Raw genomic sequence first — 15854 nt, forward strand, 5'->3', positions numbered from 1 at the left:
GGTTTTAAGTTGCTGAAGGGAAAGAGAATATTTTACTGATTGTTTCTCTTTCCACAGACACTGCCTGTGCTAGCAAGTGTTTATCTGCCTAATTTCTGAAAGTAATTTTTATATGCAATAACAAGAAGAAAATGCCGAGGTATGTAACCACTTGAGGACATAGATTGTAAACCAACATCTGACAGTGGAGTGTGCTCTCCCAATAGGCTCCTGCTATTCAATATAATCTGCCCCAGGCCCTCATTGGTGTCAATTCCATTTTCCTTCAAATATTGATAATGTCCTTTTTAAATACCTCTGTTGGGGTGCAGAATGCCAGAGATTCGCCACTTTGAGAAAAAAATTCCCAAGCACCATTTTTAATTAACCTCCTCCTAGTCTTGTAACATACTCTTCTACTTGTACAAACATTTCAACTTTTGTTCTTTTATTGTACCCTTAACATCCAGAGTTTCAATAAGATCACTCATCATTCTTGTATACGCTGAAGGTATACAGATGCAACTTTAGCTGTTCATGATATGACACTACTATATTCTTGAAATTAACTGAGAGAATTTCTTGGACTGCCTCCAATACCAGTGTATGTTTTCTTAAGTTAGTCAAACAAGAACATTGCAGATGCTGGCGTTGAGTGCAATACATAAATGTGCTGGAGAAGCTCAACAGGTCACACAGCATCTTTAGGAAGTAGAGTTACCAATGTTTTGGGCCTGTACATGAAGAAGTGCCCAGGCCTGAAAGATTGGTTATTCTTGAACTTCCTATAGATGCTGTGTGACCTGCTGACTTTCTCCAGCACTTTTTGTCCTTTCTTAACATTTTGAAAGACTACAACCAATGACTCCACTTTCTCTGCAATCACTTGCTTTAAAATTCTTGGGTTTGGGACGTGGCTCACGAGGCTTTGGTGAGGAGACACAGAGAGGAGCTGGTAAGGCTTTTGTAACGGTTATATAAAACTCTCCAAATTTGAGATGATTAAACAAAGTAGGCATCCAAGATCAGGTGATGTGTTGTAGCCGCATAATGTGGGAGTAGGTGGACCCTTTGTGATTCCTGATGTCTACAGCAAGTGTTCGTTGCTTGAAGAAATCAAGCTCAAAATTGATGACCTGGAATCTGAGCTTCAAACATTGCGACACATCAAGATGGGGGAGGAGTACCTGGACACTTTGTTTCAGGATGCAGTCACACCCAATAGAATAGCTGCCTCAAATTCAGCCTGTGGTCAGGGGCAAGAGATGGTGACGGTGAATGAGGCAGGTTGTGGGATCCAAGAGACAGTGCTGGAGGAGCTTCAGCCCTTGATCTTGTCTCACAAGTCCGAGATTCTTACTCTTTGTATGGATAAGAATCAGGGTTATGGGAAGGATAAGCAACCTAACTGTGGTTCAGGAAGCCATTCAAAATGGGGGAGAGAAGAGAAATGTAGTGGTAATCGTGGATAGTATAGTTAGGAAAGTAGACAAAGTTCTGTGTTGCCTGCCTGGTGCCCAGGTTTGGGACGTTTTATCTGATTTGCAGTGGGATGGGAAAGATCCAGTTGATATGGTCCATGTGGGTTCCAACGGCAAAGGCAGAACCAGGAAGGAGATTCTGCTAAGGAAATTTGAGGAGCTAGGAACCAAATTAAAAAGCAGAACTAACAAGGTGGTCATCTCTGGATGATTACCTGAGCCATGTGCAAATTTGCACAGTGTCCAGAAGATTAGAGAGTGAAAGGCGTGGCTCAAGGATTAGTGTGGGAGAGGTAGGTTCCAATTCATGGGAAATTGGCACCAGTATTGGGGAAGGAAGGAACTATTCAAAGGGGTTGGTCTCTGTCTGCACAGTGATAGAGAACTGTGATCCTGGTGAATCGCATAACTGGGACTGTAAACAGTAATGGGGGTGGGTTCAACAGATTGGAGAGGGATGGATGAAGTCAAAGAGTGTGAATAAAATGAATCAAAAGTTTAAAAAAAGAGAAAAGTAAGAGAAGAGGAGATAAAAGTCAAGGGCAAAAGACAGATATTACCAGATTTTAAAAGCACAATGAGTACAAGGGGCACTTTATCTGAATGCCCACAGTATTCAAAACAAGGTCCGTGAACTTATGGCACAAATCAGTACAAAGGGGTATGATTTAGTGATCATTACAGAAATGTGGTTGCAGGGTGGAGAGGATTGGGAATTAAATAATCAAGGATATCAGGTAATAAGGAAGGACAGGCAAGAAGTTAAGGGAGGTGGGGTAGTGCTCTTGATTAAGGATGAGATCAGGGTAATAGTGAGAGATGAATTAAGATCCAAGCAAAATGTTCAATCCATTTGGGTAGAGATTAGGAATAATAAAGGGGAAAAAAATCACTAGTGGGAATAGTCTACCCAATAACAACATTACAGTGGGACAAGCAATAAACCAGGAAATATCAGGAACCAGAAGGGAGTTATCGTGGGGGACTTTAACATGCACATAGACTGGATGAATCAGGTTGGTCGAGGCAACCTTGAGGAGGACTTCATAGAATGCATATGTAATGGCTTTTTTTGAACAGCATGTTACTGAACCCTCAAGGGAACATGTCATCTTGGTCCTGTGTAAAGAAACAGGTAAAATTAGTGATCTTATAGTTATGGATCCTCTTGGAAAGAGTAATCACTGTTTATCGTACAAATGGAACACAAAATAGTTTGATCTAAAACCAATGTGTTATGTCTAAACCACACATGTCAAACTCAGGCCCACGGGCCAAATTTGGCCCGCAAGATCATATCAAATATGTATTAGAGCTGGCCCGCTGGCCGCCGCCCAGTATAGTGCATGCACAGCTAATACTACAAATCCCAGAATGCTTTGCAAATGTGTTGGCGCCGGCCCGTCAGCCCGCTAATCGCCCCCACCTCCTCTCTTTACTTTCATTAGCATCTGCGACCTGTCGCCCAACTCACATGTAATAAACCCCTTACGAAAAATGGCCAAACGAAAGACAGAAAACAGGACCTTTCAAGACAGGTGGGAGGCAAACTCTGACCCCAGAGTTTGATGAACTTGCATCTAAGAAGAGATGCCAAGTATCTAGTTTAGACCCAGGTGCATCAGAGTAAATCACAGTGTAGCAAGCTAAGCTTGGATTCATATTTTCTTTGGTTAACTTTGGACTGTTCATAGTTGAAAGATTGGATTTTCACTGAAGCAAGTTGTTATTTTTTTGACTTGTTGGCTTGTGAAAAAAAATACATTTAAAAGGAGCTTAAAGGCAAAAGAGAAATATTATTTATTGAATATTTTATTTCTCATTTGTTAATGCTTCTTCTGGAAAGAGTTTAACCAAAACTATTATTAAACATTTATTTTAATAAGAAAAAGTTTAACATTACATATGTTGAAAGAAGAGAAAACATGCAGATGTTGTTGAAAATTTTCAATAAATATTTAGTTTGGCCCACGACTTAGTCCAAGTTTTTAATTTTGGCCCTCTGTGAATTTGAGTTTGACACCCCTGGTCTAAACAAAGGAAACTACAAGGGAAGGGAAGAGATGAGGGAGGGATTGGCCAAGGTAGGCAGGAAACACAGGTTATATGGAGAGGTGGTTGAGCAACAGTGGAAGACTTTCAAAAGGATTTTACACACTGCTTAACACAAGTATATTCCAGTTAAAAGGAAGGTCAGTCAGCCCTGGATAACTAAGGAAATAAAGGAAGGCATCAAACTAAAACCTTGTGCATACAAAGCTGCCAAGAGTAGTGAAAAACTAGAAGATTGGCAAAAATTTAAAAAGCAACAAAGAACCATGAAGCAAGCAATAAGGAGAGGAAAGGTAGACTATGAGAAAAGATTAGCACAAACTATTAAAATGGACAGTAAAAGTTTTTATAATTATATAAGGTGCAAAACGGTGGTTAAAGTGAAGGTTGGTCCCTTGGATGATGAGAAGGGGAATTGATATTGGGGAATGAGGAAATGGCTGAGGCATTTTGTGTCAGTCTTCATGTGGAGGACTATTTGAATATGCCAAAGACAAATGTTATGGATCCGATGGGAAGTGAGGACCTGGATATAATAGCTATCACTGAAGAGATAGTACTCAGAAAACTTAAGGGTCTAAGGAGAGATAAGTCCCCTAGTCCTGATGGAATGTATCTCAGGGTACTGAAAGAAATAGCAGAAGTTATAGTTGAGGCTTTGATGATAATTTTCCAAATTTCTCTGGACAGGTCCTGGCGGATTGAAAGATGGCGAATGTCACACCACTGTTTAAAAAAAAGGGATGTAGGCAAAAGGCAGAGAACCATAGGGAAGTTAGTTTAACATCTGTAGTTGGGAAAATCCATGAAGCAGTTATTAAAGAAGAAATAGCATCTGGGGTAAAATGGATCCAGCAGGCAGGTGCTGTTTGACAAATTTACTGGAGTTCTTTGAGGTTATAATGAGTACAATAGAGGGGAGCAGATGGAGGTTGTTTACCTGGATTTCCATGTGTTCGTTAAGGTGTCACGTAAGACTTATACAGAAGGTAAAAGATGCAGAGTGAGGGGTGATGTATTAGCATGGATTGAGGATTGATTAACCATTAGAAAGCAATTAGTGGTGGAGTGGTGTGCCACAGGGGTTTGTGCTGGGCCCACAACTGTTCATGATATAAATTAACAATCTGGAAGAGGGGCTAGAGTGTAGTGTATCTAAGTTGGCCAATGACATTAATTTGAGTGGAAAAGCAAATTGTGCAGAGGATACGGAGTGTCTGCAGAGGGATATAGATAGGTTAAGTGAATGGGCAAGGGACTGGTAGATGGAGTTTACAATGTTGGCAAATACAAGGTTATCCATTTTGGAAGGAAAACTACTATTTAAATAGCAAGCAATTGTAGCAGGCTGCCATGCAGAAGGACTTGGGAGTGCCTGTGCATTAATCACAAAAGGTTGGTTTACAGGTGCAGCAGGCTATCAAGGATGCAAATGAAATGCTGTCCTTCATTGCTGGAGGTTGACCAGAACTCCATACAATGGGGCCTAACCAAGATTTTACATGACTGTAACGTGACTTCCTTTCATACTTAATGGCCCGAGCTTTAAATGCAAGCTTACTGCCTTTATGATGCATCCTATCTATTCATGCTGCCACTTTCTGGGAGTTGCAGACTGGCACTCCAAGATCCTTGAGAACATCAGGGTTCCCAAGGGTCCTGATATTTCCTCTGTATTTTCCCCTGACTGCTGACTTCAAATTTGTCCCAATTAAATGGAATCTATAATTTTTCCACCCATACCTCCAACTGATATATATCCTGCTGTATCCTTAGACTATCTTTACTACACAAAACAATTTACAAACTAGTGTATCATACAAATCATTTGTTTATAATCTCAAGCAGCAGAGGTCTCAGCACTGATCCTTGTGGATCACTACTGGTAACAGACCTCCACACAGAACTTAACACCCCTCAATCACTTCAGTCTTATGGCCAAGTCAGTTTTGTATCCAGTTTATCGTCTCAATGGATTCCATGTGCGTTAATCTTCTGGAACAGCCCTATTATCAGAGGACCTTGTTAAAAGCTTTACTAAAATCCATGTAACCCTACTTTCATCAATCACCTTCATAACCTAAATAAACTCTTCAAGTTTGTAAGACATGACTTGCTCTTAATAAAGCCATACTGATTATTCAAGTCGATCCTATCCCCAAGAATCTTCTATAATTTTACTATGGATTCCCTGTTCAAGCTCCCTCCTGATTTCATTATATTTCTCAACTGTCCTATCTATTTTCAGTTTCCTAAACTTTGCATATACATTTTCTTCTTTTTGACTAAATTTGCAACTTACTTAGTCATCCAAGGCTCCTCAGTAACATATCGATCCTGATTCTGGACCAATGTAGCCAATTCTCTCCTGATCTACACTCCCTACTCCCGCATTATACTGTTATAATTTGTCTTTCCCCAATTTAGCATTTTCTCTCCTGAGGTCCAGTCTAACTGGATTCCATAACTACCTGAAAATGGAGTATTTCACCATTCCAAAATACTTCCCCATCTGCTTTACGTTTATCACTCCTTGTATCAGCCTCGTTAACCTGACCCTGCCTGTCCTTCCTTTCAGACTTCACCTAACCTCTACCTTCCTCTCAAACTCTCCCCTTGCTGATCTACTATTCTAATTCTCAAAACCTTCCCATGTAATACAAGCACCCCTTCCCCATCGTGAAAGTATTATTTAGATGAAACTCACCTTTGTACAGCATTCAGGTGCCCTGAAAGAGAACCCAATGATCCATGGAGCTGAAGCCCTACTTCCTGGATCAGCTCCTCAGCTGCAAATTTGTCGATCCCATCTTCCTGTTTCTTGCCTCTCTTTGTGGCACCTCCTCTTCTCTTCCTGCCTTTGTTATTGGTACCAATATCCTCAACATCTAGCTGCTCATCCTTCCATTTTAGAACGACCTGCACCTGTTCTGATGTACCCACTATCCAGAAGCCTTAGTCATAGCCACAGAAACACCCACCTGTGGCCCTGACTAAAGAGCACTCCATCCCCCATCACTCTTGCTTGCTTAGACCTCAACCAATCTTGCTTCACAACTGAGCCACTATTCAGCTGCTCATGCGATTTTCCCCTGAGAGGCTATCCCTCACTAACAGTTACCCATCTACCTGTCTGAACCTTCGGTGTGATCACTTCATTCCTCCTATAGACTCCTGAGTGAGTCCAACAGCTACTCCAACCAATTCACATGGTTGGAGAGGAGCTGCAGCTCTTCATGCTTCCTACAGACAGTTGTCAGTTACACTTAACATCTCCCTGGGAGCATCACGTGATGTCGTAGGGAACACCTCACACCCTGCCGACTCACAAGGAATTTATTTAAAAAAAGTATATATTAAGAAAAGTTAAAATTATAAAAACTACTCTGAAGTTATTTTAAAGTGCTTATCCGAAGAAATAAAAAGTTTTAAATACCATGCCGAAAGAAAAACACCAAGACAGAAAGGAGAGAGAATTCAGGCCTACCTTGTCCTCGAAGCAGGCCATTGAAGTTCGATCTGGAGCTACTGAAGACAGCCTTGCTGAGGGACCATCCTCCAGCTCTCTGCAAAGATGGCGCCGTTGGGGAAAAGTTAAACTTTGTCACGCATGCGTGCTGTAGAAGAAAAAAGTTAGCAAAAAACTCCACAGTTTTTAAAGGGCCACTCCAGCGTCCCAGCTATTGAACAAGAGGGAGATGTTTTCAACGTGGAGGAGGACTCCACTAACTCTGCAAGTGAAGGAGAAGAGACAATACAGAAGGAGGAGGATTTAAAGGCAAGGAAAAATGGATAAAATTGATAAAACTTTCAGATGCACTGGAAAATAATTTTAAATTTGTAACTAAAATTAAAGCAAGAAAGAATTGATAGACTACATTAATAAATAATGTTTTACACAGGGTTAATAAATTGGAAGAAAAAATTCAAGATGACCATGAAGAAGTTCAACGCATTGCAGAAAGGTAAAATGTTAAAGAAGATTCAGTTACTGCTTTGGTTTTTATGAATGAAAAATTGCTTCAGAAAGTTAATATTTTGGAAAACTACAGTAGAAGGAATTATCTTAAAATTGTCAGGATGTCTGAAGGTAAAGAAGGACAAGACGTAATTTGATTTTTTTTCAAGAATGGATACCAGAAATATTTGGACAGAATAATTTTGAAGATCTTGATTGAGATCAAGACCAAAACCGGGTCCAAATCAGAGATTTCGTTCCATTTTGATCAGATTTTTAAATGATCAAGATAGAGAGGGGATACTTGATCTAGCAATGAAAAGAGCCAAAGAATGTGGACCTTTGAATTATGAAAGGGATAAGATATTTTTCTATCTGATTTGAGACAAATTCTTTTGAAGAGAAAAAAAGAGTTTAACCACATTAAATACCTTTATACGATAAAGGTTAGATTTGTTCTTCGATATCCAGCCATGTTGAAAAATATTCTTGCCAGATCAATAAAATGCTTTTTTTTTTCCACTAATTATGTCCAGGCAGAAGAATATGTTAAAGACTTGTCCAAGGCTCAAATATCTGTACAAGAGGACTTTCTGAAATGAATTTTTGATGCATAAGGGGGTGTATTCTCCCTTTTTTTTGAAGAAGAAACTGTGCATGGGTAAGTGTTTATGTTTTAATGGAAAGTCCCCCCCCACCCCCAGTGGTTGGGTATGTTGATTTCTGACAACTACGTGCTTTCGTGGCTTGACCATGACCTGTAATATGGAGGGTGGTAATGTTAGTATCTCTGGCATTTGCATGGGGGAGGGGTGGAAATGTGGTTTTATTTTTTCACTTAACAACTCCCTGACCTCCCACATCTCACAGGAGGAACATTCCTGTACTTGAATGTCATTATTGTTATTCATGCCATTTACAAGGACTGCCTAAAGAAATCTCTTGGTGCCTGCCACATTGACCACCGCCAGTGGGCTGATATCGCCTCAAACTGTGCATCTTGGCGCCTCACAGTTCGGCGGGCAGCAACCTCCTTTGAAGAAGACCGCAGAGCCCACCTCACTGACAAAAGAGGAAAAACCCAACACCCAATTTCCCTTGCAACTGCTGCAACCGTGTCTGCCTGTCCCGCAGCTAACGTGGACATTACCCCTCCATAAATCTTCGTCTGCGAAGCCAAGCCAAAGAAAGAAAAATCCCAGCACAATCAGATTAATCTTTTCCCAGTGCTGGTGCCAGTGTCCCATGAATTGGAGGCTGTTTTTCTCACATCTATCTTTAAACTACTGCACTCTTACTTTTCTAATCTTCATTATCTGCTGCCAACTTGCACATGGCTGGATAATAATTTTGTGGTCCTGCAATTCTACCCTAAAATGCTCATAATCTTTCAGCAGAATCTCCTTTTAGTTACACATGTGGGTATTGTCCACCTGACACTACTACACTGGCCCAGATGTCCTTAACCCCAGAACCAAGCAGGCAACAGTCTTTGGTGCAGAGAATAGTCTCTGTTCCTCTGACAATGTCATTCCATACTTTGTATGTCTCTGTTCTCTCTGCACTTGAATGACCTGCGCTGCAGTCACCACCCTTGTTTGAGCAGGCTGCACGAAACCTTGTACTGTGAGACACAGGGAGGCACTGAGGCTGTCTTGGAAATAACCTTTGGCTCTTTTTATCTGCCTCACTTTCAGTCACACTATTCCTGCCCCTGACCATAGATTAATTGCCTCAATTTTTGATCAAAGAGTGTGGCTGGCTCCTTGAACACTGTTCAGTTAACTCTTTCCTTACCTGACATGTTGCAGCTCTGAAGTTCATCAACTCTGGGCTAAAGTTCCTCGAGTAGCAACACTTGCTGCAGATATAGTCATGGTGAATATGCTTCCTACTCAGTTATTTCTTCCATTTAATTAGATAAATGGTCTTAGATTGGTTTTATCCTTTTAAATGTACATTTCTTAGATAGATTAATGTCTCTTGCTTTAAATTTCTTGGCTAATCAGAAGGGACAGAGAAATACTCATTGATCACCATACCTGCTGACAATGGTACCTGATAACCAGGGAGAAAATTACTTTAGTCTGTGTTTCCTCGTTCTTCTGAAATGAACTCTGCTCCGTGTCTTGGACCTCCTGCTCTTTTTAAACTTGTCTCTGTTCTTTGGCTTTGAGCCTTTTGCTCTCCTCTGAGTGTGGTCAATCAGTGCCAGCTTTGTACATTTGGTAGAAATACTGATCCCAGTCTGCCTTGTGCTGGAGGAAGAGGAGGGGAGAATACGAGTACAGAAATTACATCACTGGAAACATTTAAATGTCTGGTGAGACACACATAGAAGATCGTGGTAAGATGTGGAAGCTAAGGAGAGGGTGCAGAGGAGATATACCAGGATGTTACCTGGATTGGAAAATAAGTCTTGTGAGGCAAGGTTAGTGGTGCTGGGACTTTTCTCTTTGGAGCAAAAAAGGATGAGAAATGACTTAATAGAGGTCTCCAATATTCTGAGAAGGATAGATAAGGTAGACAGCCAGCAACTTTTTCCGGGGGGGGGGGTGGGTGGGTAGCAAACACCAGAGGACATCTGCACAAAGTGAAGGGAGGAAAGTTTAGGTGAGACATCAGGGGTAAATTCTTTGACACAGAGAGTTGTGGGTGCCTAGAATGCATTGCCAGTGGTGGAATAATCAGGGCATTAAAGAGTCTCTTAGATAGTCACATGGATGAAGAAAATAGAGGGATAAGAGGTAGGGAGGGTTAGTTTCTATTGGAAGGTGTATATGGGTCAGCAAAACATTATGGGCTGAAGGGCCTGTACTGCTCTATGTTCTATTTGCTTAACACTGATTTCCATGATCTGGATCAAACAAATCAATGGGTACACAGTTCGTAGTTTTATTACAAGCTTTTGTAAAATTTAATACATCGTAAATAGACTAAAATTGCATCTTTTAGCTAAAATGAGCCACTATATTTATTTACAGAGGTTGAGTTTGAAATCTAAGAGAAACACATTACTTACTAGCAGTCTTTAAAGGAGAAAAATTGTAACAGAAAGGGATTTGAGGCTCAAAAATATTAAAAGTACAGCAGCAGTTACAACATGGAACAGCATTTATATCTCCCAAGAATGATCGAAAGCTCTTTTCTATTAATATCCAAATTAAACCCAGAATGTTTTTTTGTCTTTGGCAGTACAAAGGATTAAGCTGCACTTTTCTAAAAGGTGGAAGGCAAATTGGTACCAAAAAGAGGCATCCAAGTCCCTTGCTTCATGTTGCAAGGACAAAGCCTACAGTAGGTGAAGTGTCCATGACCTGTCTGCACCTTTACATAGTTGAATCCTACTTCAAACTACATGTGCAAAATTGGCAGAAATAACAAAGAGACTTCATTGAAGCACTTGCATTTTTCTTCCACTTTCCACAACCTTGTAATGACAAGAATTTCACAGCCAATGGATTACTTTTAAAGTCAGTCAACTGCTCAAGTGTGCCTAACAACACATGCAAGGAGTAATTCAATTATCTGTTTGGGCTGCTTTTGGGTTAAAGGATGAATGTTAGCTAGCTCTTTGAATGCTGTGCAATCGTTTTATTTCACCTGTTGGAGCAAAGTGAGCTCCACTCTGGTACTTAGATTAATCATAAAAATGTACAAGTAATTATAACTTTATGGTTTTAGAACAGCATCAAAGAACCATGCATTGAGAATCTGATATTGAACTCTCTGTAAGAGGTAAGGAACTAGTAATAGATAATACAGAAGACATTTACAAACAGTATATGTACCAGTTTGGGAAAATTTATACTTAAAATAACAGCAAATGAAAATTTGTCTCTCACCAACTTGGAGTCTTGTGTCAGGAAATGCTTTCACCAGTATTCCAGAATAGAGAAAGATTTGAGAATAGCATGACATTACTTCTTTTGCCATTCCTTATTACATTCACTTCCTGAAACAAAAACTTTCTACATAAAGACCTTATGAGCGATGCACAGTTTTATTTCATGTACAGATTGGCTGCGAAATACATTATCAGCTTGGAGCACCGATAAGTCTAGATCTCAGTCCACATTTTTAACTGTCACTTTAGCCTACACATAGACATATAAATACCAGGGTTTTCCTGAACTACTCCTAAAGCAGGGCAATTTCCGTGTTCCTGTGAGAATGAGGCAGACTTCAAAAGGATCTCAGTCGAAAATCTGTGAGATTGTCAGTGTTCTCATTGCTCTGTAACACATAGCACAAGTTGAAGAAGGCTGCATCTTTTTTGCCATATTGCTAAAATGTTTCATATTTACTTTTATAAATTTAAATATTAAATCTGTCACAGAAACTTTAGAACAGAAATGAATAGCAACTTATTTAGTAAGAAAAACAATTTGTTCATCAAATATGAAAGATGAAAGAAAGGAAATTAATCGGAGGTGCTCTTTGAGTTAATTCATGAGATATCTGCACACTGTGAAGTGTATGGATCATGCTGGGTGATGTCTCATGTGCATGTAATCTTGCCTGTACTCTGTGCATTAGGCTGTGGATATCTGTATGTACCTATAGTCTCAGATATTCTACAGTACCAGCAGTGTTACATTCATTCAATGCTATCATATACAAAATAATCTAATGCTGTGCTTGCATCCACCTCCCACAGATATCTTGTACCATTTGAAATAAAGCTTAAATGTTCAGATTTTGGTTCATTGATTGTGAGGGGCTTAAACAGTTGTCTAGAAGCATTTGCTGATCTCCCAGGTGTAGTGTAGACAGCTTTTGGCCTGGGCTCTTTGTAGTGTTGGCAGTGGCATCAATCCGCACAGCAAGCCCAGCTTGTTTACAAGACTGTCAGCAGCACACTGCTCAGCAGGAGCCCGGCCTAGTCTGTTCCAGCCCTTCACGGTTTGTTGGAAGGTCAACTCGTTGCTCATCCATCCGCTTGGCTTGCACCCTCTGGATCAGGCTGAAAAAATCCTCATCTGGGACAGTGGGTCCTCTTGGTGCTGGGCTGGGAGGAGCACATCTCTGGTCATCAATCCTGGATGACTGCAGCAGGGAATAAATTATTTGAATCATCAGATACCAGTGTACTTTAAAATGAAAGCACCACTTTATAACATTTTCAACCTAACAGGGATGGAAAACTGAGGGAGGGGAAGTGAAAGAATTGAGAGGGTTTTTTTTTAGGGGCACAGAGAGGGTACGTCATTCAAACGTACCATTTACCTGTTTTGGATCTACAGGCTTTACAACAATCACTCTCAGTTTAAAATTTGTCTGATACTATCTTTTCATGTATCCTGTGCTTCAATTAGCTACTTTAAACGGCCTAAATCAAGGTGTCATGGTATGGTCACGATTTAAATGATGAATCTTTGGCCAATGTTATTATTTACAAAAACTCTCTTTACCATCATTGACAATATTAGAGATAACTTGTTTGTATGTTCATAGAAGAAGCCTTCTCAATGAACAAGGTATTTTGTGACAAATACATGGAAATGGGCTGCTATTTCTAGACAATAAAGCAAAGGATCACATCCTCTCTTCAACGATATGGACATTCTCAGATCTGCTTGATTTAAAACTGTACAATTGAGTTTATTTTGCCTTTTTTCTTCTGTTTGCCAAAATATTTCATACTTCCTTGCATAATCAGCCATGTGTCTGTCTATTCATCAGCTGGTATCCAATGAGAGTCCAGAGCAGCGGTCACCAAACGTTTTAGATCATCGACCCCCAGGCATGGAATTCTGGAACTAGACCGGGGTGGGGGATGTGGTGGCAACATTGGACATATCTCACACCTCTTTCTGTCTTCCCATTCCCTCTCAACTACAGTATACCCCAAAGCCAAATACAACATGGCGGCCGCCAAGTACCACTCTCGTGAGAGCATGGCCCGCACTGCCTTAGGCGCTATATTAAATTGACCCCCGCCCCGCATCCCCATGTAAACGATCCCCTGGCATTTATCGACCCTGTACCGGTTCCCCGGAGGCTTAATCTAACTGGTTCGGGAGGTTCCGAGTACATCAGGATGTCATAATGCGATGACGCCATTTGGAACGTGCAAGGTTTTAAAAGCTGCAGGTGACTGAGTAAATGACTTTACTGGACTACGTCTGATCATTTTCTCATTCTTCATCTTGCACTGCAACATAGTTGCTAGGTTGGTGACCCAGATGGGCCCAAATAGATTTTGGACCCAACATGGACAATGCAAGCAGTTTTGCTCAAACTGTCTGTCTTTTGGACCACTCAACCTGAAGTTTGGTTCTGGCACACTGAGGCACAGTTCCACATTCACAAGATAGAAGTGGACATCACTAAGTACTATCATATGGTAAGCACCCTCAACCAGGATATGGCCAGTCAAGTAGGGGATTTCCTTTGGGACCCACCAGCTCTTGGCAAGTACGAAGCCCTAAAATCCCTCCTTCTCTCGATTTATGGTCCCTCATGACGCGACCGAGCTGCACGGCTCCTCCATATCGATCGCCTGGGGAACCGTGCCCCTTCAGAGTTAATGAACAACATGTTGGCACTGGCAGACACCCATAGACCTTGCTTGCTCTTCGAACAGTTGTGTTTAGTGCATATGCCAGAAGACATTCTGAGGCACGCAAAATAGCAAGGCGCAAGGCCCTCAGAAATTAGTGCTGTGTCACACCCAAAGGCCTAGGTTCCACAAGTACCAGCAATGAGGGCGCATGTTCCCCTGGACAAGCATGACTTCGTAACAATGGTTCAGGTGGCTGGCCACCATAACGAACTACTCTACATCTGGGACGAACACTCCCAATGCAAATTTCTAATCGACACGGGTGCAGAGGGTTAGTGTACTTCCTCCTTCGGGCTTTGACACCCATACCAGGAGCGTGGGTCTGGTGGTCACTGCAGTGAATAAAGTTCAATTCATAAGTACAGCACATGATTATATGCCTGAAATTCGGTGACAATAAATTCAAATGGAAGTTCATTCATGCTGCTGTGTCCTGGCCGTTTTTGGATGCCGAATTTCTCAGATCCTTCTTACTGATGGTGGACTTAAAAGGGTGCCAGTTGGTGAACACCACAATGTTCCAGACTTACTGCCCTCCACCTAGATGCTGTGGAGTACTTGAACAACAAATTCGCCAAACATGGCATCGCACACCACATCCTCATCCAATGACCTCTTCTTCATGCCCGAGCCCAATGTCTGCCACCCAACAAGCTGAGGCTTGCAAAACAAGTGTTCCACAAAATGGAGGAACTTGGAATCATACGCAGGTCTGAGCCCATGGGCTTCCCCGCTACATACGGTGCCTAAAGCCACAGGAGGCTGGAGACCTTGCAGGGTCTCAACGATGCTACCACTGCAGACTGCTATCCTGTGCCCCATATACAGGACTTTACTGCTAATCATCATGGGGCCAAAAGGATGTGTCCAAGACTGCCATCATAACACTATTTGGCCTCTTCAAATTTTTGAGAATGCCTTTTGGGCTCAAAAATGCTGCACAAACATTCCAGTGACACAATGGGATGTGGCATGGGCTTCCTTTTCGTATACTTGGACGATATACTCATCACCAGCCTCTTCCACAAAGAGCACCTGCAGCATCTGCGTTCACTCTGCCACCTCCTACAAGAGTTCGAGGTCACTGTGAACCCTACCAAGTGCAAATTCAGGCAGTCCTCTATCGCGTTCTTGGGACATCAGATCAGTAGAAGGGATGTCATTCCATTGCCTAGCAAGGTAGAAGCCATCAAATTCGATCAAAGGACTCCAGGAATTTGTGGGGATGATCAATTTCTATTGTCACAGCTCATATTATGAAACCCCTCTTCAACCTCATGTCCAGCAATGCCAAAGAACTCGAGTGGGCAAAGGAGATAATGGTAGCATTCCAGCAGACCAAAGATGCCCTAGAGAAGGCAACATTGCTGGTCCATCCACAAATGGATGCACCGACCGCCTTGACAATAGACGCATTTGAAACGGCAGTAGGTGGGGACTTGGAACAGTACACCAATGGACAATGGAAACCTCTAGCGTTTTTTTAGTAGGCATCTCTGCCCTTTGGAAATGAAACACAGCATATTCAATAGGGAACTGCTGGCGTTGTACCTAGCAGTCAGACACTTCCGCTATTTTTTGGAAGACAGGAACTTCACAGTTTTTACTGACCACAAACCACTAACCTTTGCTTTGGTGAAGGCATCAGATCCTGGTCAGCCCACCAGCAATGCCACCCATCTTACCTGAGTTTTCAACCAGGATTAAACATATCTCCGGTAAGAGTAATGTGGTAGTTGATGCCCTGTCCTCTGCTCCTCCGTTCAAGCAGTACAAGTCCTCTCTCAAGGTGTAGACTACATGATGCTTACTAAAG

At 41.5% G+C, this 15854-nt stretch overlaps 1 protein-coding gene and 1 long non-coding RNA gene across 10 annotated transcripts in view; one reads left to right on the top strand and one right to left on the bottom strand.

Moving 5' to 3' along the window:
- LOC138736210 (uncharacterized) overlaps positions 1–15854 on the top strand; it is an 82911-nt gene that overhangs the window by 55192 nt on the left and 11865 nt on the right. For 4 of the 5 annotated variants that reach the window (XR_011340158.1, XR_011340159.1, XR_011340155.1 and 1 more), the window contains one exon: positions 58–139. This is a non-coding gene — a long non-coding RNA (uncharacterized lncRNA). Of the gene's footprint in view, positions 1–57; positions 140–7012; positions 7326–15854 lie in introns of those variants that run through there. The other variant, XR_011340156.1, reaches the window with a different exon arrangement.
- Positions 11455–15854, bottom strand: part of gpsm1b (G protein signaling modulator 1b) — a 248192-nt gene continuing 243792 nt past the window's right edge. For all 5 annotated transcript variants that reach the window (XM_069885288.1, XM_069885278.1, XM_069885306.1 and 2 more), the window contains one exon: positions 11455–12519. In XM_069885288.1, coding sequence (XP_069741389.1) covers positions 12337–12519 — 183 coding nt within the window. In that variant the 3' untranslated portion in view covers positions 11455–12336. The remainder of the gene's footprint in view (positions 12520–15854) is intronic.

This window comes from Narcine bancroftii, chromosome 1 (genome assembly GCF_036971445.1).
Source record: "Narcine bancroftii isolate sNarBan1 chromosome 1, sNarBan1.hap1, whole genome shotgun sequence".
NCBI lineage: Eukaryota > Metazoa > Chordata > Chondrichthyes > Torpediniformes > Narcinidae > Narcine > Narcine bancroftii.